Source organism: Mirounga leonina, unplaced genomic scaffold, assembly GCF_011800145.1.
Source record: "Mirounga leonina isolate KUSES-001 unplaced genomic scaffold, KU_Mleo_1.0 Mir_201, whole genome shotgun sequence".
Taxonomy (NCBI): Eukaryota; Metazoa; Chordata; class Mammalia; order Carnivora; family Phocidae; genus Mirounga; species Mirounga leonina.
The window spans coordinates 30,385,004-30,412,453 of NW_023270504.1; the positions used below are offsets into that span (position 1 = coordinate 30,385,004).

The window sequence follows — 27,450 nt, forward strand, 5'->3', positions numbered from 1 at the left end:
TTTTTGGAAAAGTTTGAGAATTGGTATTAGTTCTTTAAATGGTAGAATTCAAGAGTAAAGCCATTAGGTCTGGTGCTTTTCTTTGTTGGAAAATTTTTTTTATTACTGATTAAGTTTCCTTACCAGTTACAGGACTATAAGGTCAGATTTTCTATTTTTTCATAATTTTAGGCTTGGTAGGTTTTGTTTTTAGAAGTTCATTTCATCTAGGTTTTCTCATTTTTTGATACACAGTTGTTCATAGTGTTCTCTTATAATCCTTTTAATTTCTGTAGGATTGGTAGTAATATTCCCAGGTTCATTTCTAATGTTAGTAATTTGAATCTTCTCTTTTTCTTAGTACATCTAGCGAAAGGTTTATGTCAATTTTGTTGATCTTTTGGAGAACCATTTTTTGGTTTCATTGATTTTTCTTCCCTCTGTTCCCTTTGTCCCTGCTCTAATCTTCGTTACTTCCCTCCTTCTAGCTTTAGAGTTAGTTCTTTTTTTCTAGTTCTTTAAGTTGTAAAGTTAGGTTGTTGATTTGAGATCTGGTCTTGCTTTTTTAACGTAAACATTTATAGCTATAAATTCCCCTCCCCCCCAGCACCATTTGTGTTGTCTTGTAAGTTTTGATATGTTGTCATTTTCATTCTTCTGTGATTTCATCTTTGATCCATCAGTTGCTTAAAAGTATGTTGTTTAATTTGTGTTAAATTGTCAATTTTCCAGTTTTCTTTTAAGTTTACTGATTTGTAAGTTTATTCTGTTGTGAGATTTTTAATGTATTTAATTTGTGGCCTAACGTGTGGTCTGTCCCACATGTGCCTGAGAATATGTGTGTTGTTGAGTAAAGTGGTTCTCTATATGTCTGTTAGATATAGTTGGTTTAAGGGGCACCTGGATGGCTCAGTTGTTAAGCGTCTGCCTTCGGCTCAGGTCATGATCCCGGGGTCCTGGGATCGAGCCCCGCATCGGGCTCCTTGTTCAGCGGGAAGCCTGCTTCTCCCTCTCCCATTCCCCCTGCTGTGTTCCCTCTCTCGCTGTCTCTCTCTCTTTGTCAAATAAATAAATAAAATCTTAACAAAAAAATATAGTTGGTTTATTGTGTTAAGTCCTCTGTTTCCTTCTTTTTGTTTTTGTTTTTTTTAAGATTTTATTTATTTGACAGAGAAAGAGACAGTGAGAAAGGAAGTACAAGCAGGGGGAGTGGGAGAGAGAGAAGCATGCTTCCCGCTGAGCAGGGAGCCTGATGCAGGGTTGTATCCCAGGACCCCGGGATCATGACCAGGGCTGAAGGAAGACGCTTAATGACTGGGCCACCCAGGCGCCCCTGTTTCCTTACTTCTGTCTGGTGGTTCTCTCCATTATTGTGAGCTGGGTATTGAAGCCTTCCCTATTATTGTAGAACTATTTTTCCCTTTAATTCCATCAGTTTTTGCTTCATATATTTTGATGGTCTATTATTAGGTGCCTAAATGTTTCTGATTGTTGTATCTTCTTTTTTGAAACTTTTGTTAGTATATAATGTTCTTCTTTATCTTTTTTTTTTTTAAGATTTTATTTATTTATTCATGAGAGACAGAGAGAGGCAGAGGGAGAAGCAAGCTCCCCGCAAAGCAAGGAGCCTGATGCGGGACTGGATCCCAGGACCGTGGGATCACAACCTGAGCTGAAGGCAGACACTCAACCGAGTCACCCAGGCGCCCCATCCTTCTTTTTTTTTTTTTTTAAAGATTTTATTTATTTATTCATGAGAGACAGAGAGAGAGAGAGAGAGGCAGAGGGAGAAGCAGGCTCCCAAGGAACAGGGAGCCCGATGTGGGACTCGATCCCAGGACCCTGGGATCATGACCTGAGCCGAAGGCAGACGCTTAACCATCTGAGCCACCCAGGCGCCCCGTATCCTTCTTTATCTCTTAAAATCTTTTTGATGTAAAGTCTGTTCTGTCTAATATCAGTACAGACATTCCTGCACTCTTGGTTACTATTTGCGTGGAATATCTTTTCCCATCCTTTCACTTTCAGCCTGTTTGTACTATTTTCTATATGCCCAATAGCTTTTTTGTCCCTTCCTGCATTCCTATGTTTGTTGATTAACAACAACAAAAAAACATGCAGTGTTTTGTAGGGCATTGTTTAAATTCCTTAATGTCCTTTTTTGTATATTCTATAGCTATTTTGTGTGTGGGGGGGTGGTTTTCATGGGGTTACCTTTAACATTTTAAAGTTACAGTAACTTCAAGAATGCGCAGAGGGCGCCTGGGTGGCTCAGATGGTTAAGCATCTGCCTTCGGCTCAGGTCATGATCCCAGGGTCCTGGGATCGAGTCCCGCATCGGGCTTCCCGCTCCTTGGGAGCCTGCTTCTCCCTCTGTTTCGCTCTGTCTCTCATGAATAAATAAATAAAATCTTAAAAAAAAAAAAAAGAATGCGCAGAATCTGCTCTTTTACAGCTCTGTTCCCACTTATTTTTATTGTTGTCACAAAATTACATCTTTATATGTTGTTTGCTCCCAAACATAAGTAGTAGTTCTTTTAAATATATCAGTCTCATAAGTTACGTAGAAAACAAGATTGGAGTTACAAAGTTACAGTAGTACTAGCTGTTACACTAATAGTTTTTTCCTTTAAATGTCTTAGTTTCTTGGGACACCTGGGTGGCTCAGTTGGTTGGGCATCTGGCTTTTGATTTTGGCTCAGGTCATGATCCTTGGTGTCCTGGGATTGAGCCCCGCATTGGGCTCCATGCTCAGTGGGGAGTCTTCTTGGGGCTTCTCTTCCTCTCCCTTTGTCCCTCCCGCTTGTGAGCACGCACACGCTCTCTCTCTCTCTCTAAAATAAATCAATCTTAAGAAAAAAAAATGGATTAGTCTCTTATATCACATAGAAAATGAATACAGTTATAAACCATTGTTAGCTTTTATAATTATTTATTTATAATTCTTTATTTCTCTGTTTGGTTTCAGGGTATTGTCTAGTTCCTTTTCATTTCACCTTGTAGAATTTCCTTGAGCATTTCTTGCAGGGCAGGTCTAGTGGTCACAAACCACTTCAGCTTTTATCTGTAAATGTCTTGATTTCTCCCTCACTTTTGAAGGGTAGTTTTGCTTGATGTAGGATTCTTGCTTTACAATTTTTAGGAGATGGTAATTAAGAGGACATGACCAGTGGTTGACCTGTAAGCCGAACACAGGCATTTGGAGGTTTCTCACCTCCTGTCCTGTCCTTAAAGTTTTCATGGTTTCTGGATTACCTTTGAGGGTCTCTTCATTTTACTACTTTTTTTTCTTTCTGTCTTTTGGTTTGCATAAGGTCTTATCTTTGTCCAAGTGTGCTTATTTTTGCTTCTGCAATTCTGTTGAGCCCATCTAATGGCTTTTAAGTTTGTTATTGTACTTTTTAATGCCATAATTTCTGTTGGATTCTTTTTTCTAATTTGTCTCTATTGATATTTTCTATCTGATGTGACATTGTTGTTAAGTTTTTATTTACTTGTTTAAGTAATCTCTATACCCAGTGTCGGGCTCAAACTCACGATCGGTGAGATCAAGAGTCACATGCTCCTCCATCTGAGCTCCCTGATGTGACATTGTTACCGTGAGCCATAGTTTCCTTTAGTTGTGTGAACATGTTTATAATGGCTACATTATAGTATTTATTTGATAAATCTGACGTCTAGTCTCTCTCACAGATATTTTCTCTTGCCTGTTTTTTCCCCCCACGTAGTGATGAAAACTTTTTCCTTGTGATGAGAACTTTGAAGATTTATTCTTTTCCCTTTTCCTTGTGTTGAAGACTTTGATGATTTACCCTTTTAGCAACTTTCAAAGATACGATACAGTTTTATTAACTCTAGTCACCATCTGTACATTATATCCCCAGGACTTATTTTACAAGTGGAAGTCTGCATCTTTTGACCACCTTTGTTACCCTTTTTTTTTTTTCTTTTTTCTTTCTTCCCAGTGTATGGATATACTTTCCTGCTTCTTTGCATGCCTCCTAACTTTTTATTGGATACTTGACCTTTTAGATAATGTAGCAGCTCTAAGTACAGGTACTGGCCTGCCTCTTCCAGTGTTTGTTGTTTGCTTGTTAACTTGCATAGTGACTGATTGGATTGTTTTAGTTGAGTCTTTTCCCCCATTAGTGTTCAGCTTCTGATACTGTTTCTCAGGGAGGTGTAATTTTGGATATGCTCACAGTTATCCAGGGTGATAATGGTTTAGATTGGGCTCTCTTTTTATGTTTCTCTGAGACCACACTCAGCTGTTAAAAACTTCATTAATTGCCAGCTGATTGCCCTCATGATTTTAAGAGTGCCTTGGACTATAATCGTTCTGCAGACTAATCCCATCAAATTCTAGTTCCTTTGAAGGAATGGTTTCTGAGTTTAGTGTTTAATTTTTGTTAGACACTAGGAGAAGGAATGGTTTCTGAGTTTAGTGTTTAACTTTTGTTAGACACTAGGAGAACTCCTATCAGTTCTCTTTTTCTCTGGTACTCTTTTGCAAACTAACCTGCCTAGAGTTTAGCCTGTATCTTTAAAAAAATTTTTTTTTAATTTTTGGAGGCAGGGATGGGCAGAGGGAGAGGAGAGAGAGAATCTTAAGCAGGCTCCATGCCCAGTACAGAGTCTGAGGTGGGTGGGCCTCAATCTCACAACCCTGAGATCATTACCTGAGCCGAAATCAAGAGTCCGATGCTTAGGACGCCTGGGTGGCGCTCAGGCAGTTAAGAATCTGCCTTCAGCTCAGGTCATGATCCCAGGGTCCTGAGATCGAGTCCCACATTGGGCTCCTTGCTCAGCAGGGAGCCTGCTTCTCCCACTGCCTGCCGCTCCCCCTGCTTGTGCGCCCGCCCTCCGACAAAGAAATAAAATCTTTAAAAAAAAAGTCGATGCTTAACTGACTGAGCCATCCAGGTACCCCTAGTTTAGTCTCTATCTTGAATCTGCTGTCAGTACTTCCGCTGTTCCTTAGAATGCCTTTAGACTTCTTCACCCTGTATTGTAAATAAAGTTAAGCCTTTTGGGAAGAGATTAGACCTCCCTGCCTACCCCCTTCCTGCTTCTTCCCCCCAGGCAAAATCTCTGAACCAGGCTCTAGAGATATGGGGATGGGGACAATGATAAGTTTCTCTCTGAGTAATAGCCACACTCTAAGAGATGAGTGCTTGGTGGGCCAGTGAGCATTGGTCTTGGGTCCACTCAGCTTGCTTCTCCTGGTGTAGGGCCTCCACATGAGCTGGGTCAAGAATGATCAGTGCCCTGGTATTCTCAGTATAACATGGTCAAGTAGCAGTTGCCTCAATTCCACAAGTAGAGCTGGCTGGTAGGAAGGAAGAGAGCCCCTACTTGTAAACTGTTTATCTGGGATTAGCCTTGGCAATAGTTACCCAAGGCAGAATGAGAAATACTGGTGTCCTCCTGTGCCTCCTGATTGCATCTGGGTGCTGGAGGCCAAGGGGTCCTGTGTTTTTGACTGCAGAAGTCTGGAGTAGATTCTCTGCTCCTCTGAATTGGGCCTGGGAGGAAGAGAGACATCTTGGTGCAGATACTGTAGACTTCTTGCTTTTCTTACTGAATTTTCTTTTTTCTTTTCTTTTTTTTTTTTTTTTTAAGATTTTATTTATTTATTTGAGAGCGAGAATGAGAGAGAGAGAGCATGAGAGGGGGGAGGGTCAGAGGGAGAAGCAGACTCCCTGCCGAGCAGGGAGCCCGATGCAGGACTCGATTGGGGGACTCCAGGATCATGACCTGAGCCGAAGGCAGTCGCTTAACCAACTGAGCCACCCAGGCGCCCCTTACTGAATTTTCATAGGTAATCTTGAATGTTTCTTTATTTGCTGTTTACCTTTAGGACTGTTTCCAGAGGCTTTTAATGTTTTGTTTTGGTTTTTATCATTTTCATTGGGGAGCAGGTCAACAGAGCTCCTCACACTGTTATGCCAGAAGTCATTCTCCTGTTCTTACTGTTTTTTTATTTTAACCATTCTGATTAGGTTTGTGATGATAGCTCATTTTAGTTTTAATTTGCATTTCCCTGATGGCTAATGACATTGAACATCTTTTCTTGTGATTATTTGCCATTTGTACATCCTCTTTGGGGAAACACCTGTTCCTGTCATTTGTCCATTTTCTAGTTGGAGTGTTTTTTTTGTACTGTTGAATTTTTGAGTTCTTTACATAGTTTAGATAATAGTTGTTGGATATGTGATTTACAAATATTTTCTCTCAGTCTACAACTTGTCTTTTTAACTTCTTAGTAGAGTGCTTCACAGAAAAGTTAATTTTGATGAAGTCCAATTTTTCATTTTTTTTCCTATTATGGATCTTTTGGTGTCAAGTCTCAATACTCTGTGCATAGCTCTAGATTATGAAGGATTTCTGCTGTGTTTTTTATACAAGTTTTATACTTCTGCATTTTACATTTAAGTCCATTATCCATTTTGAGTTAACTTTTGTGTAACATGTAAGGTTTAGGTTGAAGTCCTCTTTTTTTGCGGGGGGTGGCTATCACCTTTGTGATTCACCATTAAATTGCTTTTGCCAGGGATGCCTGGGTTGCTTAGTCAGTTAAGCATCTGCCTTCGGGGCCCTGAGATTGAGTCCTGCATTGAGCTCCTTGCTCAGTGTGGAGCCTGCTTCTCCCTTTGCCTGCCCTCCCCCTGCTTGTGTGTGCTCATGTGCTCTCTCTCTGACAAATAAATAAATACAATAATTATAAAAAAATAAATTGCTTTTGCATATCTTTAAAATAAGAGTTGGGCATATTTGTGTGTCTACATTTTGGATCTCTGTTTTGTTCCATCAATCTGTGTGTCTTTTCCTCTGCCATTACCACACTGTCTTGACTGCTGTAGCTGTATAATAGACCTTCATATTAGATAGAGGGATTTTTGGTAGATTATTTTTGGTAGGCCTTGTGCCTTCCATGTAAATTTTAGAGTTAGCTTGCCATTATTTTGTTTCTATGCTAAGATCTTGATAGGAGTTGCATTTAAACCTATAGAAAATTTGGGGAGAATTGACATCTTTATTGAGTCTTCCAGTACATGAATATGGTATGTTGCTGTTTTTGTTCATCAGCATTTTGTAATTTTTGGCAAACAGATCCTGTGCATACTTTGTTAAGTGTATACTTAAGTATTTAATTTTCTTGGGAGTAATTTTAAATAGTATTTTTCTAAGTTTCAGTTTCTATATGTTTATTTTTAGTATATAAAAAAGTGATATTTGAGTGTCGATATTTTGTCAACATTGCTGAACTCATTTATTAGTCCCAGTTTTTGTAGCTCTTCATTAGCATTTTAAGGTTTGCTTTGAAGCATTTTATCCTTTTTTTCCCTATTGTTATATATTAGTTTATTCCATAGTAACCAAATATTATGGGCTTTTAGGATGCAGGCTGTTAATATCCATATGTCAATTTTATACCCAATCATTTGGTAATTTTTTATTATAATTTTTCCCAGTTGATTCTGTTGGGTTTTTAGCTAGAGTATCATATAATCTGTAAGTAGTTATAGTTTTTCAACCCTCATTTTTACCTCTTATTTTAATTGTCTAACACCTCCAAGACAGAGCTAAATAATGGTGATTAAGGATACCTTTACCTTAATTGTAATTTTTCCTTAGACTTTTAGTATCAATGCTTTTTATTTCAAAGCATTGCATCCAGGAGCAATTAATTTTATCATTAGGTAGAATGCAAATAAACTAAAATATATAGTACATTACAGTTGTTGAGTGTTTTAGGATTGGGATATTTTATTAAATCTTTAGGAACCGGAGGGATGACATAAATGCTTTTTCCTTCAATAATTTTATTGTTGAAACTAAAATAATGTGGTAGGCCTTCTTGCTTTGTATATATAAATTAGTGAATAGAATTAAATTTTTTTGATTGAAGATTTTACAGTGCCTTATTTTGTTCATTCTTTTATTTTACTTGTAAATTTAGAAAACATTGTTGATAGGAATGTATATTGATCTCTCAGGCCTTTCTTGGAAATTGATTTTCTTCTTTTTATTTTAAAATGACTCCTTTACAAATTCTTTGGGAAAACTTATTTCTTGTTATTTGCTTTCTTTTTTTTTTTTTTTTTTCAAGATTTTATTTATTTATTTGACAGAGAGAGACACAGCGAGAGAGGGAACACAAGCTGGGGGAGTGGGAGAGGGAGAAGCAGGCTTCCCGCCGATCAGGGAGCCTGATGCAGGGCTCGATCCCGGGAGCCTGATGCAGGGCTCGATCCCAGGAGCCTGGGATCATGACCTGGGCCGAAGGCAGACGCTTAACGACTGAGCCACTCAGCGCCCCTGCTTTCTTTTTCTGAGTTGCAGATTACAAAACAATTCTAACTAATAGAATATTCCATTAACATTCTCATAAATGAGCAACACTCCTCCATATATGAGAAGTTTGGTGTGGTCATATTTCAAGGCTGCTTTGCAGAAAGCTTTATTTTACTTGCTACAATTTGAGAATAAAGATTCTGATTCTGTAGTTTATTTGCCACGTAAGCCAAGTGCCTTTAGGGTTCAAATTTTTATCTTTTTTTCCCCAGTCTTAATCTTTTGGGTGGTAGAAAGAACATGAACGTCATGAGGGCCAGAAAGACCTGGATGTAAATCCCAGCTGCTCCTCTTTATTTGTATTGACTCATGGTCTTGAATAAATTAATCTCCCAAGTTTCAGTTTCCACATCTATAAAATGGGGGATAAAACACCTCAGGGGGGTGGCTATATGTTAGGATTATGTGAGATACCACATGTAAATTATCTGGTACAGAATTTAACTTTGTGGAATCGTTGATCCACAATAAATGTTAGCTTCCTTTTCCCTGAAACAAAATGAAGTAGTGGGTGTGAAATAGTTTTCTGAGCTGCACATAAATAAGTGTAAGTTATTAGCATTGCTTTCTCTTTTAGAATTGGGCATTAATAGCATAGTTTATAATCTCAGTATTATTAATATGCTTGCTGAGGCCCTTAAGTGATAGGCACATGCTAAGGTTTGGTGATCCTTAAAGATTTGTGTTTGTTCTTGCTCCAGAAACTTTGAAAGCCCTTAGAGAAATCCTGCAGCAAACTCACATGATTGTATGAAATAGTTGGCTGATTTTTAGTCTTAATTCGAATTCTAGGGCAGATTCTTAGTCTTCGTACCCATTTATATGTGAAAACCAAATAGGCATTTTACCTTCTTTTTATGCTATCCAGGCCCTCCCACTTTGCCCTACTCCTCCTTTCCTCCAGGAAGAACTTTGAATCTCATGGGATTTCATGAGCATAACACATACCCTGGCTTCTTCTGTTTATGTTTCTAGTTGGATTGGCTGTGATAATGACCTTATTAGTAAATGTAACTACATGTCTAAATTAAGCTTTTGTACTGTGAGTTTAAGAGGTACAGGGCCAAGGACGTGAAATAATTGAACTCCAAGGACTTACTACAGCCTAATTTAGAGAGATAGTGATGATTTCTGAAAGTTTTTACCACTCAAGAACATTTAAATGTTATCTGTCAAATATTCATTAAATATTTATGTGCATAGCACTTTCTAGGAACTCAAGGGATGTAAAAGAAGTATGCTCCAGTCCTGAGCTTCTTGCCTTCCAGGTTAGTCTAGTTAGAATTCACAACAACTCAAATATTGAAATGTCAGACGTTTAAGGAACTTAAATGCAAAACATTACCAATGATATGTGCTATGAAAGTCAGAGACTTTGTCCTATTTATTTCATACAAAATATGGTGAATTTTGGTTTCCTCACCTGAAAAGTAGATACACAAATACACCCTTTGAGGTCATTGTGATGTTTAAATGAGACTGGATATGTAAGATCCAGCTATTATACATAAAATCCACATATTCTTTCTGCAGTTTGGTCTGGTTTTAATGAAAAAGTGATGTATTGTAAAATGGTATATTTGAAGTAAGTAAGTAAGAATTGCATACTGTAAAATGATATATTGTAAAAAAAAAAAAATACAGGCAGGGGGCGCCTGGGTGGCTCAGTTGGTTAAGCGACTGCCTTCGCCTCAGGTCATGATCCTGGAGTCCCTGGATCGAGTCCCGCATCGGGCTCCCTGCTCGGCAGGGAGTCTGCTTCTCCCTCTGACCCTCCCCCCTCTCATGTGCTCTCTCTCATTATCTCTCTCTCAAATAAATAAATAAAATCTTAAAAAAAAAAAAATACAGGCAGAACAAAATGAAAAGTTTTCTCACTTGAGACCTTAGATTCTTCCCTGTGTACTTATGTACCAAGAGCACAGTTTTTAATATTTTCTAGTAATTATTCTGTGCATATACAATTATACTTTTATAACTTCTGGGAACATTATACATGTTGTCTTGTATCCTGATTTTTTTAAAAAAATTGATTCTGACCATCTTTCCTGTTAGCAAATATAGATATTTTATACATTGTTTTATTCTTTTTTTAAAAAAGATTTTATTTAGGGCGCCTGGGTGGCTCAGTTGGTTGAGCGACTGCCTTCGGCTCAGGTCATGATCCTGGAGTCCCAGGATTGAGTCCCGCATCGGGCTCCCTGCTCGGCAGGGAGTCTGCTTCTCCCTCTGACCCTCCCCCCTCTCATGCTCTCTCTCTCTCTCTCATTCTCTCTCTCAAATAAAAAAAAAAAAGATTTTATTTATTTATTTGACAGAGAGACACAGCGAGAGAGGGAACACAAGCAGGGGAGTGTCAGCAGGCTTCCCACTGAGCAGGGAGCCCGATGTGGGGCTTGATTCCAGGACCCTGCGATCATTACCTGAGCCAAAGGCAGATGCTTAACGACTGAGCTGCCCAGGCGCCCCTCTTTTTTTTTAAAGGATTTTATTTATTTATTTGAGAGAGAGCGCGTGTGCGCATGGGCGCACACATGAACCGGGGAATGGACAAAGGGAGAGGGAGTAGCAGGCTCCCCACTGAGCAGGGAGTCCCAGGACTCTGAGATCATGACTTGAGCTGAAGGCAGCCACTCAACCCACTGAGCCATCCAGGCTCCCTGTTTTATTATTTTTAATGATTGCTGGGTATTCTATTGTTTGAGTGTATAATAATATAACCTTTGTCTTCCCCCAGCGCTCATTTAATATGTTTATTTAAAATATGTTAATTCACAACTTTCCTCTCCTTAGGGTCAACTCACTATCCAGAAAGTCCATCCTCCCCAGAAGGGACAGAAAGGAAGACCTCTTTGTAAGAAAGGCTTGGGTATCCCATGAACCAGACAGCAGAAAACCGATTGGGGTGCAGCAGGACTCCAGAGCCAGATATAAGGCTCAGAAAAGGGCACCAGCTGGATGGTACAAGGAGAGGTGATAATGACAGCCACCAAGGAAATTTGGAACCTGTTTTAGAGGCATCTGTTCTTTCTTCCCATCATAAAAAAGTAAGTTAAAGGGGAAGGATGGTAAGTAAAACAATGTTTATGGGAATGTGGCTGGAGGGAAGATATTTAGGAAAAAAAAAAAGTATGGGGATGTTGCTGGAGAGAGATTGGGGTTTTGAAAAGGAATATTGAGCACATTTGTAAGTTTTTGTTCAGGATAAATAAAAGTCTCATTTTTAAATTAGCTAGATATTATTTGATTTTATAGTTAATCCTTTTCTGCTGACCCTAAAATCATACTTAATCTGCTTTATCTTGTTTAAGAAAGGAAATGGATTTTTTTTAAGACTTTATTTATTTATTTGACAGAGAGCACAAGCAGGGGGAGTGGCAGGCAGAGGGAGAGGGAGAAGCAGGCTCCCCGCAGAGCAGGGGGAGCCCGATGTGGGACTCGATCCCAGGACCCCGGGATTATGACCTGAGCCGAAGGCAGTCACTTAACCAACTGAGCCACCCAGGCGCCCGAGAAAGGAAGTGGATTTTTGTAGTTACTATTTAATCTTTATAATTCAACCATGTTTTAGTTATGAAATATTATCATTTATATTTTTGGAGAAATTCTAACTCTGTGCTAGAACTACTCCAAATATGGTTTATCTCCAGTGTCTACCTTGGGAGTCACTAGAATTCTGGGAACAGAAGGCAGATTTTAATCTTTCCTTTTACTTCCCAGAGAAAAGAGCAGCTTTTAAGTTATTTAAGCAACTATGCCTAGAGAGCAAAGGTATAAGTATCTATGAACAGCATCAGAAAGTCATTGTTTTGTACATTTTGTTATGTGCTTTGTATCCTTGGAATTCCGTAGCCTGTGTTCACTGTTGTGGCTCTAGTACAATGTTTCTCAAACTGTAGGTTGTTTCCATTAGTGGTTTGTGAAATTGATTTTGGTACTACAAGTAGTGTTTAAAAAATTAAATAGTAAGAGAACAGTGAGGTGCATGTATGTAGTAATATACCTTTAAATTATATTATTTGTTGAAATTGTATAGTTTTATAAATATGTACATAGATATGAATATTATTCATATACATTTCTTAATGTAGGTTGTAGTTAAAACATTTTGAAAGCCTCTACTCCAAACTGTATCTTTACCATCCTAAGAGATATGTTTATTGTGTGGGTAATAATGGTGTTGGTTTAAACTCCAGAGGGTTTTCTTGTCCTTTCAGGTCTATTACAAGAATTTCATCAGAGCACTGTAGCAATATAGGCACAATATAGGAAATTTAAGGTAGTTCTTCTATTCTTAAGCCAACTTTATCTTCTTGGCTAGATTGTGCTATAGTGAAAGATTTGCATGCATGCGTGTATGTGCCCACACATACAGAGGACAGGTCAGTAGGATTAAAAAAGCACCTATTTGCCTATAGTAAGTATAATATTATTTGGTCTTTAAACCAGCATTATTACTGTTTAGAGAGAAGTTTAACAGATATCTGGGGTAAGAACTTCCGTCTACAGTTAAGACCTTGCTTTCTTGCTGCCATTTTATGGTAATGTGTACTAGTAGCTAAGACTTTCCTATCTAAGCTCAGCAAGCTGTTTCTCTCATTTGCTGCTAAGGCCTAAACAGTTGTTATTTTACTTGGATGAGTGACTGGAGGTGTTTTTTTAATTTTCCTTTTTATTACCATAAACACAACATGAATTATTGCTAACTATATGTCCATTAGATCTCTAGAACTTTTACAGCTTGCGTGACTGAAAACCTCCCATTTTCTCTGCCCCGCTAGCCCTTGGCAGTTGACATTGTGCTTTCTGCTTTTATGAGTCTGACTGCTTTAGATATCTCATGTAGGTGGAATCATGCAGTATCTCTCCTATTACTGGCTTATTTCACTTAGCATAATATTCTCAAGGTTTGTACATGTTGTAGCGTATATCAAGACTTCTTTTTTAAGGCTAAATACTATTCCATTATGGGTATATACTGCATTATTTTATCCATTCATCCACTGATGAACATTTAGGTTGTTTGTACCTCTTAGCCATTGTGAATAATGCTATCAGTACTGTTTTCAGTTCTTTTTTGTATATACCCAGAAGTAGGATTACTGGATCATATGACAGTTCTATTTTTAGTTTTTTTGAGGAGCCTCCATACTGTTTTCCATACGAGCTGCATCATGTTCCCATCAGTAGTGCACAAGGGTTCTCATTTCTTCATATCCTCGCCAACACTTACTATTTTCTTTTTTGATAATGGCTATCCTAACAGATGTGATGTGGTACCTCACTGTAGTTTTGCTTTGCATTTTTTGGATGATTAGTGATGTTGAGCATTCTTTTCCTCTACTTGTATACTTGGAGAAATGTCTCTTCACATCTTTTGCCCATTTTTTAATCCATTTATAAACCAGTTGAGTTTTGGTTTTTTTTTCTGTTGAGTTTTAGGAGTTCCTTTTATAATTTGGATATTAACTCCTTATCAGATATATGGTTTGCAAATATTTTCTCCTATTCCATAGGTTACCTTTTCATTCTATTGATTGTCTTCTTTGCTGTGCAGGAGCTATTTAGGTGACATAGTCCCACTTGTCTAATTTGCTTTTATTATTTGTGCTTTTGATGTCATATCCAAGAAATCATTATCAAAACCAGTGTTGTAAAACTTAACTTTTCCTCTCTATTTTCTTCTAGGAGATTTATAGTTTCAGGCTTTACATTTAAGTTTTTTTGAGTTAAGTCATTTTGAATTGATTTTTGTGTATTATGTAAGGGTCCATTTTTACTGTTTTGCACGTGGGTATCCAGTTTTCTAGTACCATTTATTGGAGAGATTCTCTAGTCTCTTTCCCATTATGTAGTCTTGCTGTTCTTGCCGAAGATCACTTGACTATATATGCTGAGTTTATTTCTGGGCTCATGATTCTGTTCTGTTGGTCTCTATGTCTTCCTGCCAGTACCATACAATTTTGGTTACTGTACTTTTGTAATATGTTTTGAAGGAAGTGGGATATTTCCAGCTTTGTTGTTCTTTCTCTAGACTATTTTGACTAGGGGTGCCTGGGTGACTCAGTCGGTTAAACGTCTGCCTTTGGCTCAGGTCATGATCTCAAGAGTCCTGGGATCGAGTCCCATGTCGGGCTCCCTGCTCAGTGGGGAGTCTGTGTCTCCCTCTCCCTCTGCCCCTCCCATCCCCCACTTGTGCTCTCTCTCAAATAAATAAAATCTTAAAAAAAATACCGTTTTGACTATTTGAGGCCCTTTGTCATTCCATATGAATTTAGGGATTTTTTTTTTTTAATGATTGAGGTTATCTTAAAGAAAATAGAGATGTAGGAAACAGAATTGGAAGAGGGTTGACCAAGTTATTGAACACAGGGTCAGGAGACCCATCATCTACCCTTGTTAAATAGAAAAAGTTACTTAATTATCCTTGATTTATATTTGTCATAGATGATATCTGTATTCCCTTCCAGTTATGATAGGACTCTACATTTTTTAAAAAAGATTTTATTTATTTATTTGAGAGAGAGAGAGTGCACGTGCATGCATGCACAGAGGGACAGTAAGAGGGAGAAGCAGACTCCCTGCTGAGCAAGGAGCCCGATGCAGGGCTTGATCCCAGGACCCTGAGATCATGACCTGAGCCGAAGGCAGACACTTAACTGACTGAGCCACCTAGCTGCCCCAGGATTCTACATTTTTATCAATTTTCTGATACTAAGAAATGTTCTCAAGGGTTTCCAGAATGTACACATTGAACTATTCTTTTTTTTTTTTTTTTAAGATTTTGTTTTTAAGTAATGTCTACACCCAATGTGGGGCTTGAACTCACAATCCCAAGATCAAGAGTTGCATGCTTTACTGACTGAGCCAGCCAGATGCCTCACATTGAATTATTCTGAAATATACTAATACCCAATTTAAAGAACTGATGGTGATTATTAGTACCTCTGGCAGTTTCTAGAAGTGATTGTGTAACTGAATGCTTAGTAATGATTGATGGAAAATTGGGGAAGAGGAAAGGAGAAAGTGTGTGCAGGGCATTTTAATTAATAGTAGTGTGTGCAAGGTCCTGAATCTGAAAAGAACTTGGCATATTTAAGAAGTGTGGTCAGTGGGTAGGGGGAGGATAGTAAGAAATGAGGAAAAAAAATTCAGGTAAGAACCTTTGTAGACCATGATATGCAGAAAGTATATTGGAGGTTATTGGAAAGTTTTAGCAAGGGAGTGATAGGATTTTATTTGCATTCTAGAAAGATCACTTTGGGCTCTTAGACGAAGACAGCAGATTTTGGGGGCTGTTGGTCGGGAGAGAAACTTGGAGATGAGTCAGAAGGCTGCTACAGAAATTCATGAGAGTTGCTTATTCTGGGTTGATGGTGATAGTTGAGTTGGCAAGAAGTGGATACATTTGAGCTGTGCTTTGGAGGTAGAGCTGACAGAATTTGCTGGTAGATTGGATATGATGGGTTAAGGGAGAAGGGAAGGAAATGACAAGAATGAGTCTGAGGTATGACGTGAATACTTGGGATTGCTGGGGTATGATTCTGTATTCTGAGATGGGAAAAACTAGAGGGTAAGTTTGGAGGTGAAGTTAAGTTTAGGTGGGAGGATCAAGAGCTTGCTTTTGGCTGTGTTAAATTTAAAATGCACGTGAGACATCTTAGTGGATGCGTCTAGAAGATAATTGGGTAAGAATGTGGCATTCCTAAGAGTGGCCTGGGCTGGAAGCAATTTATTTAGGAACTAGCTGCAATGTAGATATGATACTTAAAACCATCCAAATGGTTAAGGTTACTTAAGAGAGGAAGAGAGAAGAGAGGGAAAAGAGAAGGGCCTAGGGTCCAGCCTGAAGGATGCCAGCATTCTCAGGGCATTTCAAGGAGAGAACAAGTAGGTAAGGTAGGAGGAAAACCCAGGAAAGTGTTACATCACAAAAACTGGGAAAGTCTTTCAAGAAGGAGGGGAGGGAGCAGTAGCAGTGATTGGTTTGTTTCTAGTGCTGCTAAAGAGATCATGGACAAAAAGGATAGACCAGTGACTATTGGTTTCTGGAAACATGGTGTTCCTAGGTGAACTTAACAAGAGCTGTTTTGGCGGAGGAGTGGGAACAGAAGCCAGACCTTGGAGTAGATCAAATTGTGAATAGCAGGTGATAAGTATTCACGGCATGTGTAATAAGCAGTTCTTTCTCTGTCATGTAAAAAGATGTTTCAAACAAACAAGTGAACTTTTTTTCCAAGTTGTGTTTCTCATGCGCTGAAATTATTTTAAACTTTCTGGTTTCCCACACAGAATAATAATAAATAATAATAATAAAATTAGAATTACATAAAACCTTTCGTTTTTTGCTTATTTTATAAATGAGTACATTTTGCCCTCTATGGACAGCAAACATGTAGATATAAGTACTTATTTTTTAGGTGTTTTTGGACTATAAAAAAACACTAAGACTGAATTGGAGGACACAAGGCCTACTATATATATATATTTTTTTTAAGATTTTATTTATTTATTTGAGAGAGAGAGAAAGCACATGAGAGGGGGGAGGGTCAGAGGGAGAAGCAGACTCCCCACCGAGCAGGGAGCCCGATGCGGGACTCGATCCCGGACTCCCAGGATCATGACCTGAGCCGAAGGCAGTCGCTTAACCAACTGAGCCACCCAGGCGCCCCAAGGCCTACTATATTCTTTATTTTTAAAGATTTTATTTATTTGTCAGAGAAAGAGAGCATGCGCGTGTGCATAAGCAGGGGGAGTGGCAGGCAGAGGGAGAAGCAGGCTCCCTGCTGAGCAAGGAGCCCAATGCAGGACTTGATCCCAGGACCCTGAGATCATGACCTGAGCCAAAGGCAGATGCTTAACCGACTGAGCCACCCAGGCGTCCCAGGCCTGTTATATTCTAACTCTAGATTTGTGGAGAATCTTTCCTAGATTCTTTGGACCTATACTTGGAATCTGTACTTCGCTTATTTTTGTGGTATTTGAGTATCAGAATGTGAATTTGAGAATTGTAACACAACTATCTTCAGTGCAGAAAGATGTTCTGGTAATTTTTTAATCTAAAAATGTCCATAATATGCATATTGAATGTTAAAGAAAATTAGAAGGTAAGATTGTGTGTGTGTGTGTGTGTGTGTGCGCGCGTGTGTGTCTAGAGAAAGAGAGCAAGAGAGAGAGAACAACTTACAAGGTCATACACACTGAAATTTAGAGTTATGTAAATATTTTAATGTTTGTGCACCAAAAAAGTACATCCCTATGTTAGTCAGCTTTTGCTGTAGGAACTAAATACTCTAAAAGCTCAATGACTTAGAACGATAGAAACATACATGAGGGCTGTAGGTCAAGTGTGACTGCTCTAGGTTGCCATTCTGTTGTGGGTCAGCTCCATGAGTATTCTTACTCTGGGACCCAGGCTGAAGGAGGCTGTCTGGGACATGTTCTTGTGGCAGATTGCAAAAGTCCCAGAGAACAAATCAAATCACACATTTGCATTCAAAATTTCTGCTCATATGTGATGTATGTTACATTTGCTTATGTTCCATTGGCCAAAGCAGTTATGTGGCCCCGTCCAAAGATAATGGGATGGGGTTTTATTTCTGTATGGGAAAGGAGTGAGTGAATAATTGAAAACTTTAATATATAATCTGCCACAATTTGTAAGGAAAAAGCCATTCCCTATCCCAGTATCTTTATGTAGGTTACTGTACTTCATAAAATAAATTTTCAGTGCTAGGGGTACCTGGATGGCTAAGTCGGTTAAGTGTCCAGCTCTTGACTTCGGCTCAGGTCATGACCTCAGGGTCATGGGATCAAGCCCCACATTGGGGCTTGTCCTTCCTCTGCTCCCCCCCCCCCAAAATAAATAAATAAAATCTTTAAAAAAACCCCACAAATTTTCAGTGCTGCATCAGATGCTGGAGAGAATTTTCTTATACCACAGAATACTGGAATGACAGTTGGAAGATGTAGGTTCTTCTGTTTATCTGACTCCTGATTATAACTTTGCAGAACTTTTCAGTGCATCAGTTTCTCTGAGAAAAGAGCAACAAGAACATTGTGTATATCTTCTGTATGCATATTATATGAATAATGTGAGAATTTGTGAAAATTCTTTTAGTTTTTCGATTTGATGCTTGCTTTTCTGTTCCGGACTGTTACCCTGAATTCTAATAATGAGCATTATGTTAAAAAAACAAAAACAGGGCGCCTGGGTGGCTCAGTTGGTTAAGCGACTGCCTTCGGCTCAGGTCATGATCCTAGAGTCCCTGGATCGAGTCCCGCATCGGGCTCCCTGCTCGATGGGGAGTCTGCTCCTCCCTCTGACCCTCCCCACTCTCATGTGCTCTCTCTCATTCTCTCTCTCTCAAATAAATAAAGATTTTACTTTAAAAAACAAAACAAAACAAAAACAAAAAAAACAAAAACAAAGTAGTGTAAATATCCAGAGGTTACCTAAGATGATGTAAACAAGTATTGCAGTTGAACTATTCTATGATATGTTGAGCCTCTATGTGTTATAGATGAGAAAACTTAGTGAATGCTTAAGTGACCATTCCAGCCTCCCAGGAATTTCCAGTGTCTGGAGACATTTTTGGTTGTCAAAACTAGGGTAGTTGTACTATTAGCATCTTGTGGGTAGAGGCCAAGGTTGCTGATCCCATAATGCACAGACAGCTCCCATAACAAAGAAGTATCTAGCCAAGTATGTCAGTAAGTACCCAGGTTGAGAAAGCTAATATATGTACTGACTACCTCAGTAGCACATTGTCACAATGGCATATCTAGAACTATTATGTCTTCTATTAATGGAAGTATTGTAGGAATGTATTTTTTCAGATCCAGGTCTGTCATTTTGCAAATCTCCAAGAGATTTCATCAAATCATAATCTTTGTAAATGATTCATTTGAAGTTGTGCTTTGCACAGCCTACAGGGTGGAACATGGTGGCCCTGTTTGCCTGCTCTGGGCCAGGTGCGTTTCTTAGTGCTAGGAATATGTGATGGGTAAGAGCCACGATTTTTGCCTGCATGGGGCAAGTGCAGAGGTGAAGACACGCGATAAACCTCTGAACACATAAATGAATAAGCTAATTACAGATGGTGATAATTGCTATGAGGAGAAAAGTATGCTAAAGTAATGAGGTGAGAGAATTTTGAAGACATTTATTTCTTACTGGTTTTTTTTAGAGCAGTTTTTAGGTTCACAGAAAAATTGAGGGGAAAATATATTTTCTGCATACTCCCTGCCCTCACACATGCATAGCCTCCCCCACTGTGAACATCCCCCACCAGAGTGCTATCTTTGTTACAATTCATGAGCCTATATTGATACATTGTAATTACCCAAAGTTCATAGTTTACAGTTTATTCATGATGTTGTATATACTATGGGTTTGGACAAATGTATGACATATATCCATCATTATGGTATTATGCAGAGTACTTTTAGTGCCCTAAAAATCCTCTGTGCTCCATCAACAGCCCCCTCCCGCCCCCCACCAAGTTCTTTAGCTGTAGTTAAGAAAAGCATGTTTGAGGTGAGGCCTGAGTGATAAGGAACCAGCAAAGAGCTAGGGGAAGAGTATTTCCAGGTAGAGGAAACAAGCTAGTATAGGGGGCCAGAGGTGGAATAAGCTTTTTCCCCTCTGCTGTTTCTGTCTCCTCCTGTCTCCTCCTCCCCACCCTTTTTTTACCCCCTTGAGGACTGAAAGAAGGCCAGTGCAATTAGAGCATGAGGAACACGAAGAAAGAGTGAAATGAGATGAGGTCAGTAGGCCAGGGATGGATCAGATCATATAGGCGTATAGAAGGAGTTTAGATTTTATTTTAATAAAATCTGCTAAAAACTGAACAGCCTTTGGGGTGTTTAAACAGGAGGGAGGGATTGTGATTTTTAAAAGATCACTTTGGATGTGGAGAAGGAACTGTGAGAAGACAGAATGGAAGGACAGGAGCCGGTAGAATATTCTACATCAGAGAAGATATTGGCTTGAAACAGGGTGGTAGTAGCCACAGAAATAGAGGGAAGTGGAGGCATTCCCAGTATATCTTGGAGGGCAAGCCAGCAGGACTTCCTGATGGATTCGATGTGGAGAGTGAGGAAAAGAGGGTAATCAAGGATGATTACTGGATATTTTAACTGCACAAAAACTGGGATTAGTAAAGTGGGGGAGGCAGGCTTAAAAAGGGGGAATCAAGAGTTTTGTTTTAAAATGTGAGATTTGAGATTCTCTTTAGTCTAATTGAATAGGTAGTAACTATATCGCTATATGATTTTTAATGTACCCCTGTTTTTTTTAACTATATTCAAAACTGACACATGCTTATTGAAGCTAAAGACTTTTATTAAAGCTAGAAGGAATTTCAGACTAGCCAATTTGAGATTAAAAATGGCAACAAAGTTATGTTTATAATATTAGTTAATGAGACAGTAAAATGTTTTTAGAATTTAGAATTTATCCATCCAGTCCCTTTTGTGTAGATTCACAGTGTTTCATTTTATACTATGTATTTTTATTTATCATTTTCACTTGATAGAGTGGTATCTTCTAAATACAATGTTTGTGCTCTTTGTTTCACTAACAAATAATTGAGCAAATGTGATTTTTTTCATCCTTATGAATGAACTCATTATATTGCCTTGAAAACCTGTATTTGATTTTCCTTTAATCTTACAGTTAACTCAGAAGCCAAAATCCTGAACAAAAGAACCATTTCTCTTTTCACATCTGTTTTAACATTTTCTGTGAGGAATCATGAAGTGAGAGAATGAGATCCTTAGATTGTGGAATGTTAGAGTTGAAAAGACTCTCAAACCATCTTGTTTACTTTCCTCAATTTACTAAAGAGGAAATTATGTGTTTTTGTTCCTAATGAAAATTTGTCCTTTCTGTATTGTTTCTCTTTGGAGTGGAAGTTCTTTGCTGAAAATGAGAAGGTGGTTTATGGAAAGGCCAGTGTCTCTGTATGTACTACCTACCTGGGTGGTGGTTTCAATAAGAAAACTTACTGGATCATTTAAGCAATGAAAACTTTTCTACTGCTCTAGTTTTCCCTTGCCCCTTCTCTTCATTCATGATGTTCTTTATTTAATCTGTATACAGTACTGTCCCTTGCTGTTAATTTCAGAGTTGTTAGTATAGAATAATGATGGGAGCTAGAAAAGAAGGAAGATAGAGTTACAGAAAACTGTATAATTTTGAGACTGAAATTAAAGACAAAATACTAACTTAATATCTTCCAGGGGTGTAATGAGTTCCATACACTGATTTTTTTTGTTTGTTTTTGGAGGAAGGATTCATTTCTTGAAATTTCCAGTTTTGAAGTGGAAGTATGTGAACTGTTAGCAAATAGAGTGTATCCATCTAAATAATTCTAATAGTGCCTTAAATTTATATGTAGCACTGTCACAGACATCTCATTTTCTTCTCAAAATTGCACTCTGAAATAGGAAGACCAAATATCTCTTTTTAAAAGTGGATGAAAGTGAGATTTAGAAAGCTTAGAGTAATTTGCCCAAGGTCACATGGCTAAATGAGAGCATATGCTAGGTCTTCTGACTGCACTTTCTGCTGAACAACGAGGCCTTTATGAAAATTGGCAGCAGGCTGGCTTCATGTTCCTCATTTCCAAACTCTGCCTCTGAGTATTTATGTTGAGCCCAGAGGTTAGATTCAACCATTGGTACTTGTTTTTTGACAGAATTTTTGTGCACACCTAATTTTCTCTTAGGCCAGGATAATTTTGCTTCTAAGAAGCATTCTAACCTTTCAGTGGATTTTTTGTTTATTTTGAAAGAAATAAACCTAACGTTATCATGGTGCGTTCTTTCACATTTCTAATGATTTTGCATCATTTTCTTTGAGTATTTGTTCCCTCTTTTTATTTTTATTTATTATTTTTTAAAAGGATTTTATTTATTTGAGAGAAAACAAGCGAGCTTGCATGAGTTGGGGGGAGGGGCAGAGGGAGAAGCAGACTCTCCGCTGAGCAGGAAGCCCAACAAGGGACTCGACCCCGGACCCCAGGATCATGACCTGAGCCAAAGGCAGATGCTTATCCGACTGAGCCACCCAGGCACGCCTTTTCCCTCTTTTTAAAATATAGAACTTAATGTAGATTGCATAGGCTTTTAAAAAAATGGTAGTTTCCCTTAGATTCTCTAGCTACATTAAATGCCAGTTGTGCATAAGGATAAAAATGTAATAGGAAAGGCAAGAGAGGTGTCTTTTTTTTTAAAATAAAAAACAAGTTAAATGAAATTCTAAATTTATAAAAATAAGGTTTAAAGGTAGTTGTATCCATTACAGAGTGATATGTCTTTTTGTGCAGGTGTTTATTAGCAGATTCCTTTAAATCAGTGAATATATTTTGGAATGCTTATCTGATCACTTATGGTCCTTTAAGGAAAATAAACACAAATGCCAGGATTTAATCCTAACCTAAATCAAATCTTTGGGTCCTGGATGAATGTATTTTTAAAAATCTTCACAAGTGACTGAGATGCTCACTGTTGTTTAAAAATTAGTGCCTAGAGTTATAGTTCTTTTTTTTTTTTTAAGATTTATTTTTAGAGAGAGAGCGCACAAGAGGGAGGGTCAAGGGAGAAAGGAGGGAGAATCTCAAGCTGATTTCATGCCTAGTACAGAGTCTGACATGGGGCTCGATCTCACCATCCTGAGATCATCCCCTGAGCCGAAACCAAGAGTTGGATGCTTAATCAGCTGTGCCATCCAGGCGACCCTATAGTTCTTTTATTTAAAATAATGTATTATAAACTTCTCAGGAGCATGGTTTGCAAAAAGGCAAATCTCTGTGTGTCCTCTGAGGAATATTTGGGAAATCAAGTTAGATTTTTTGTTGTTTGTTAAAGGAAAATATCACATTTACTCACAGTTCACTATTTTTAAAAATATTGAGATAATTCATATATAAAGTTCACCCATTTAAAGTGTTGTACAATTCAAAAGTTTTAGTACATACACAGAATTGTGCAGCCATCACAACACTCTTAATTTAGAACATTTTTATTATCTCTAAAAGAAACCTCTTTTACCCATTAGCTATCATTCCTATCCCCACGCCTTAACTGTAGGCAGCTGATTTCCAGTCTCCTTTCTGTCTCTATGGATTTTCCTGTTGTAGACTTTTTATATAATGGAATCATGGGATGTGTGGTGTTTTATGACCAGCTCTTTTACTTAGCATAATGCTTTCAAGGTTCATTTGTGTTCTATCACTTATCAGAACTTCATTTTCTTTTATGGCTGAGTAATATTCCATTGTATGGTTGTACTATATGTTATTGAAAAAAATGTTGCTATGAACATTCATGTACAAGTTTTTGTGTGCCCATATGGTTTCATTTCTTATACACAGGAGTGATTTTTCTGGACCATGTGTTAACTATGTTTGTAACATTTTGAGGAACTGCCAGACTGCTTTCTATAGCAGCTGTACCATTTTACATCCCCACTAGCAATGTTTGAGGGTTCCACTTTTTCCATATCCTGGCCGGCACTTAGTTTGGCCTGTCTTTATTATTATTTTTAAACATATATATGTATATTTAAAGATTTTATTTATTTGACAGAGAGAGCATGAGCAAGGGGAGAGGGAGAAGCAGAAGCAGGCTCCCTGCTGAGCAGGGAGCCCAGTGCTAGACTTGATCCCAGGACTCTGGGATCATGACCTGCGCCAAAGGCAGATGTTTAACCAATTGAGCCACCCAGGCGTCTGTTGCTTTTCTTTTTGAATATAGCCATCCGAGTGGGTGTGAAGTGGTATCTCATTGTGGTTACAGTTGACTCGAGGTTTTTTTTTTTTTTAAGATTTTATTTATTTGAGAGAGAGCACAAGCAGAGTGAGCGGCAGGCAGAGCGAGAAGCAGGTTTCCTGCTGAGCAAGGAGCCCGATGTGGGGCTCAATCCCAGGGCCCTGGGATCATGACCTGAGCCAAAGGCAGACACTTAACTGACTGAGCCACCCAGGCGTCCCTGACTCTTGAGTTTTTTTAAATTTTTAAATTTTTTAAAGATTTTATTTATTTGACAGAGAGAGACACAGTGAGAAAGGGAACACAAGCAAGGGGAGTGGGAGAGGGAGAAGCAGGCTTCCCACTGAGCAGGGAGCCCAATGCGGGCCTCCATCCCAGGACCCTGGGATCATGACCTGAGAAGAAGGCAGACATGTAACGACTGAGCCACCCAGGCTCCCCTACTCTTGAGTTTTTATCAGGGGATCTACCTAGGTTAGCTATGAACTGAAGATTTTAATTATTTAACCTCTTTGAAGACTCTGGAAATAGAAATTAAATTCAAACCTATTAAAAACTCAAGTTGTGTCTGTTCAACTTCTAATGGTTCGGTTCTTTTTGTCTATACCGTTAAACTACTTTAACCTACTATCATCTCCCATCTGGAATATTGGGCTAGATCTCCTAATAGGGCTTTCTGTTTTGTTTCTTGTTTTTGTCCAGTGTATTCCTCACACAGTTGCTAAAGAGAATTCTTAAAAAATGCAGAGTTTTGTTAGCCATTTCCATTTTAAAAAATTCATTTGCTTCCCATTGCACTTAGGACAAAAATCCCAACTCTTTTCCATAATCTACAGGACTCTGATGATCTCACCTCTCTGGTTGTCTGAATTCATTTCAGGACATTCTCCTTCTTGGTCAGTGAGGCTTAACCACACTGGCCTTATTTCCTTACACAGGCTAAGTTCTCTCCAGCTACAGAGCCTTCAAACGTGGTTATTTTCTCTGCCTTGGGTGTTGTTAGGGCCACACTTCTGGCTAACTGCTGCTTATTCTTTAGTATTTAAATTAAATATCACTTCCTTAGAAAAACCTTTCACAAATTCTCTATCTCCACTTCATTCTATTTCATCTTTCCCATTCTTAAAGCATACCATTTATATTTCATCACAATACACACCATAACTTGTAATTATATATTTATATGATTAGATGTTAATAATTATTTTTCCTTGTAGACTGTGTTCCATGGTGGAACAAATCTTGCCTTTTGTCACCCCATCCTCAGATTCTAGCCCAGTCTTTTTGATTTGTGGTGGGTGTATAACACATAGTTGTTGAATAAATTTATCAGTAGCCAATAGAGTGTTCTAAGTCTAAATTGTTTCAGGTAGTTTCCATAAAAAGATGTATAGAAAGAGAATATTGGGGGGCGCCTGGGTGGCTCAGTTGGTTAAGCGACTGCCTTCGGCTCAGGTCGTGATCCTGGAGTCCCGGGATCGAGTCCCGCATCGGGCTCCCTGCTCAGCAGGGGGTCTGCTTCTCCCTCTGACCCTCTTCCCTCTCGTGCTCTCTGTCTCTCATTCTCTCTCTCAAATAAATAAATAAAATCTTAAAAAAAAAAAAAAGAATATTGGGGCATGATGTTTTGATGTTCAGGGAAAATTAGTCAACATACTTGTTTAATCTGTGATAGAATAAGTATATTTTTATTATTTATCAGAAGAATGATAGCTCATATCTATTGGGCCTGTACAATGTATGAGGCAACTTTCTAAGCTCTTTTGCACATATCATCTCATTCATTCCTGGAGTAGCCTTATAGAGTAGGTATTAGTAGTATTTGTTTTACAGAGAAGGAAACTAAGGTTCCATTGAATTTATGTGAGTGATACACTGGGACTCTTACTGGAGGTTTTTAATATACTACTTTTCTTCATGGGGCTGGATTTTCCTTTCATTGATCTATTGTCAAAAGTGTGATTTGGCAGTTTGAATGGTTATTTGTCTTTAATATAATACATTTTAAAGGACACTGTTTTCATAGATGGTCAAAATTGTGGAAAAAGAGACTCTGTGATAGATGGTAGTGATCCATTGTAATTGTGGAATTGACTCTTAAGTAGCTTCAAATGAAATAGTGCACAATTAATTCATTTCCCTGTGTGTGAGGGTCCTTTATTTGAGGCAATGGAGAGGTTAATTTACTTTATTCCTTAAGAAGCAAAATGGTTTTTTGTTTTGTTTTGTTTTTTGTTTTTTTAAGAAAGAGGACTAGGAATCAAATACAGTTGACCCTTGAATGATACAGGTTTAAACTGCATGGGCCTACTTATATGTGGATTTTTTTTTGAAATATGAAGTACCAGTACTATAAATGTATATTATTTATGATTTTTTAGTAACATTTTCTTTAGCCTACTTTATTGTAAGAATACAGTATATAACATACAAAATATGTATTAATCAACTGTTTATATTATTGGTAAGGCTTCTGGTCCATAGTAGACAATTAGTAGTTAAGTTTGTGAGGAATCAAAAGTTATATGTGGATTTTTGACTACATGGGGGGTCAGTGCCCCATCCCTTGGTTGTTCAAGGGTTAACTGTGCTTATAAAATTAAAATCTCTGGAATAGGAGTCTGTTTTTTATAAGCTCCCTCATATGATTCTGGGGGCACACTTAAAATTTGAGAACTAGTGATTATAGCCTTCTCCTTTTCATGATATATATGTATATATTCTAGACTGATGGAACTTCAGCAGGGTAGGTCCAGAGTAGCTGCATGTGTCCTTATCCATAAGTGGAGTATTTGATAGTATGTACTTTGTCTCGTAGTGTGGTAGTGAGAACGATGCCTGGTATATGGAGAGTACTTACAAATGTTGGATATGACACATCATTGGAGGCCTATATTTTTGTCAGAAAAGATCTGCTTAAATTTCACCTTAGAAAGGCAGACTGTTCTATCCAAAAGACAGGGCATAATCTATTGGATATTGTTCTTATTAGACTTTGTAATCATCTTTAAAAAAAGATTGACTTTATTATTACCTGTTTTTGCTAATGTAAACAGAATGCCTATCCCCAACACTTAAAATAGTTTGGAGTGTTGTATTTGCTCAATAAATAAGGAAAGGAATGAGTGAATGATTGAACCTAAGTTTTAGCCCTGGTCCACTGCTAGCCAGCTGTGTGATTTTCGCCCATTTTCTTTATTTCTTTGGGCCTCATTTTCTTAATATTGAAATGAAGTTGTTGGAACTAGGTGATAGCTAAGGTTTTCTCAGCCTCCACATTTCTGTGGTCCCCCACTATAGTTTTAACTCTTGTTTGTTAGAGGATAAAAGATGAAT

The 27,450-nt window shown here is 38.2% G+C and overlaps 1 protein-coding gene across 1 annotated transcript in view; it reads left to right on the forward strand.

Moving 5' to 3' along the window:
- ADIPOR2 (adiponectin receptor 2) overlaps nucleotides 1-27,450 on the forward strand; it is a 96,342-nt gene that overhangs the window by 43,618 nt on the left and 25,274 nt on the right. The window contains exon 2 of the mRNA XM_035028531.1: nucleotides 11,131-11,384. Within this exon, the coding sequence (XP_034884422.1) occupies nucleotides 11,214-11,384 (171 nt within the window). The 5' untranslated portion in view covers nucleotides 11,131-11,213. The remainder of the gene's footprint in view (nucleotides 1-11,130; nucleotides 11,385-27,450) is intronic.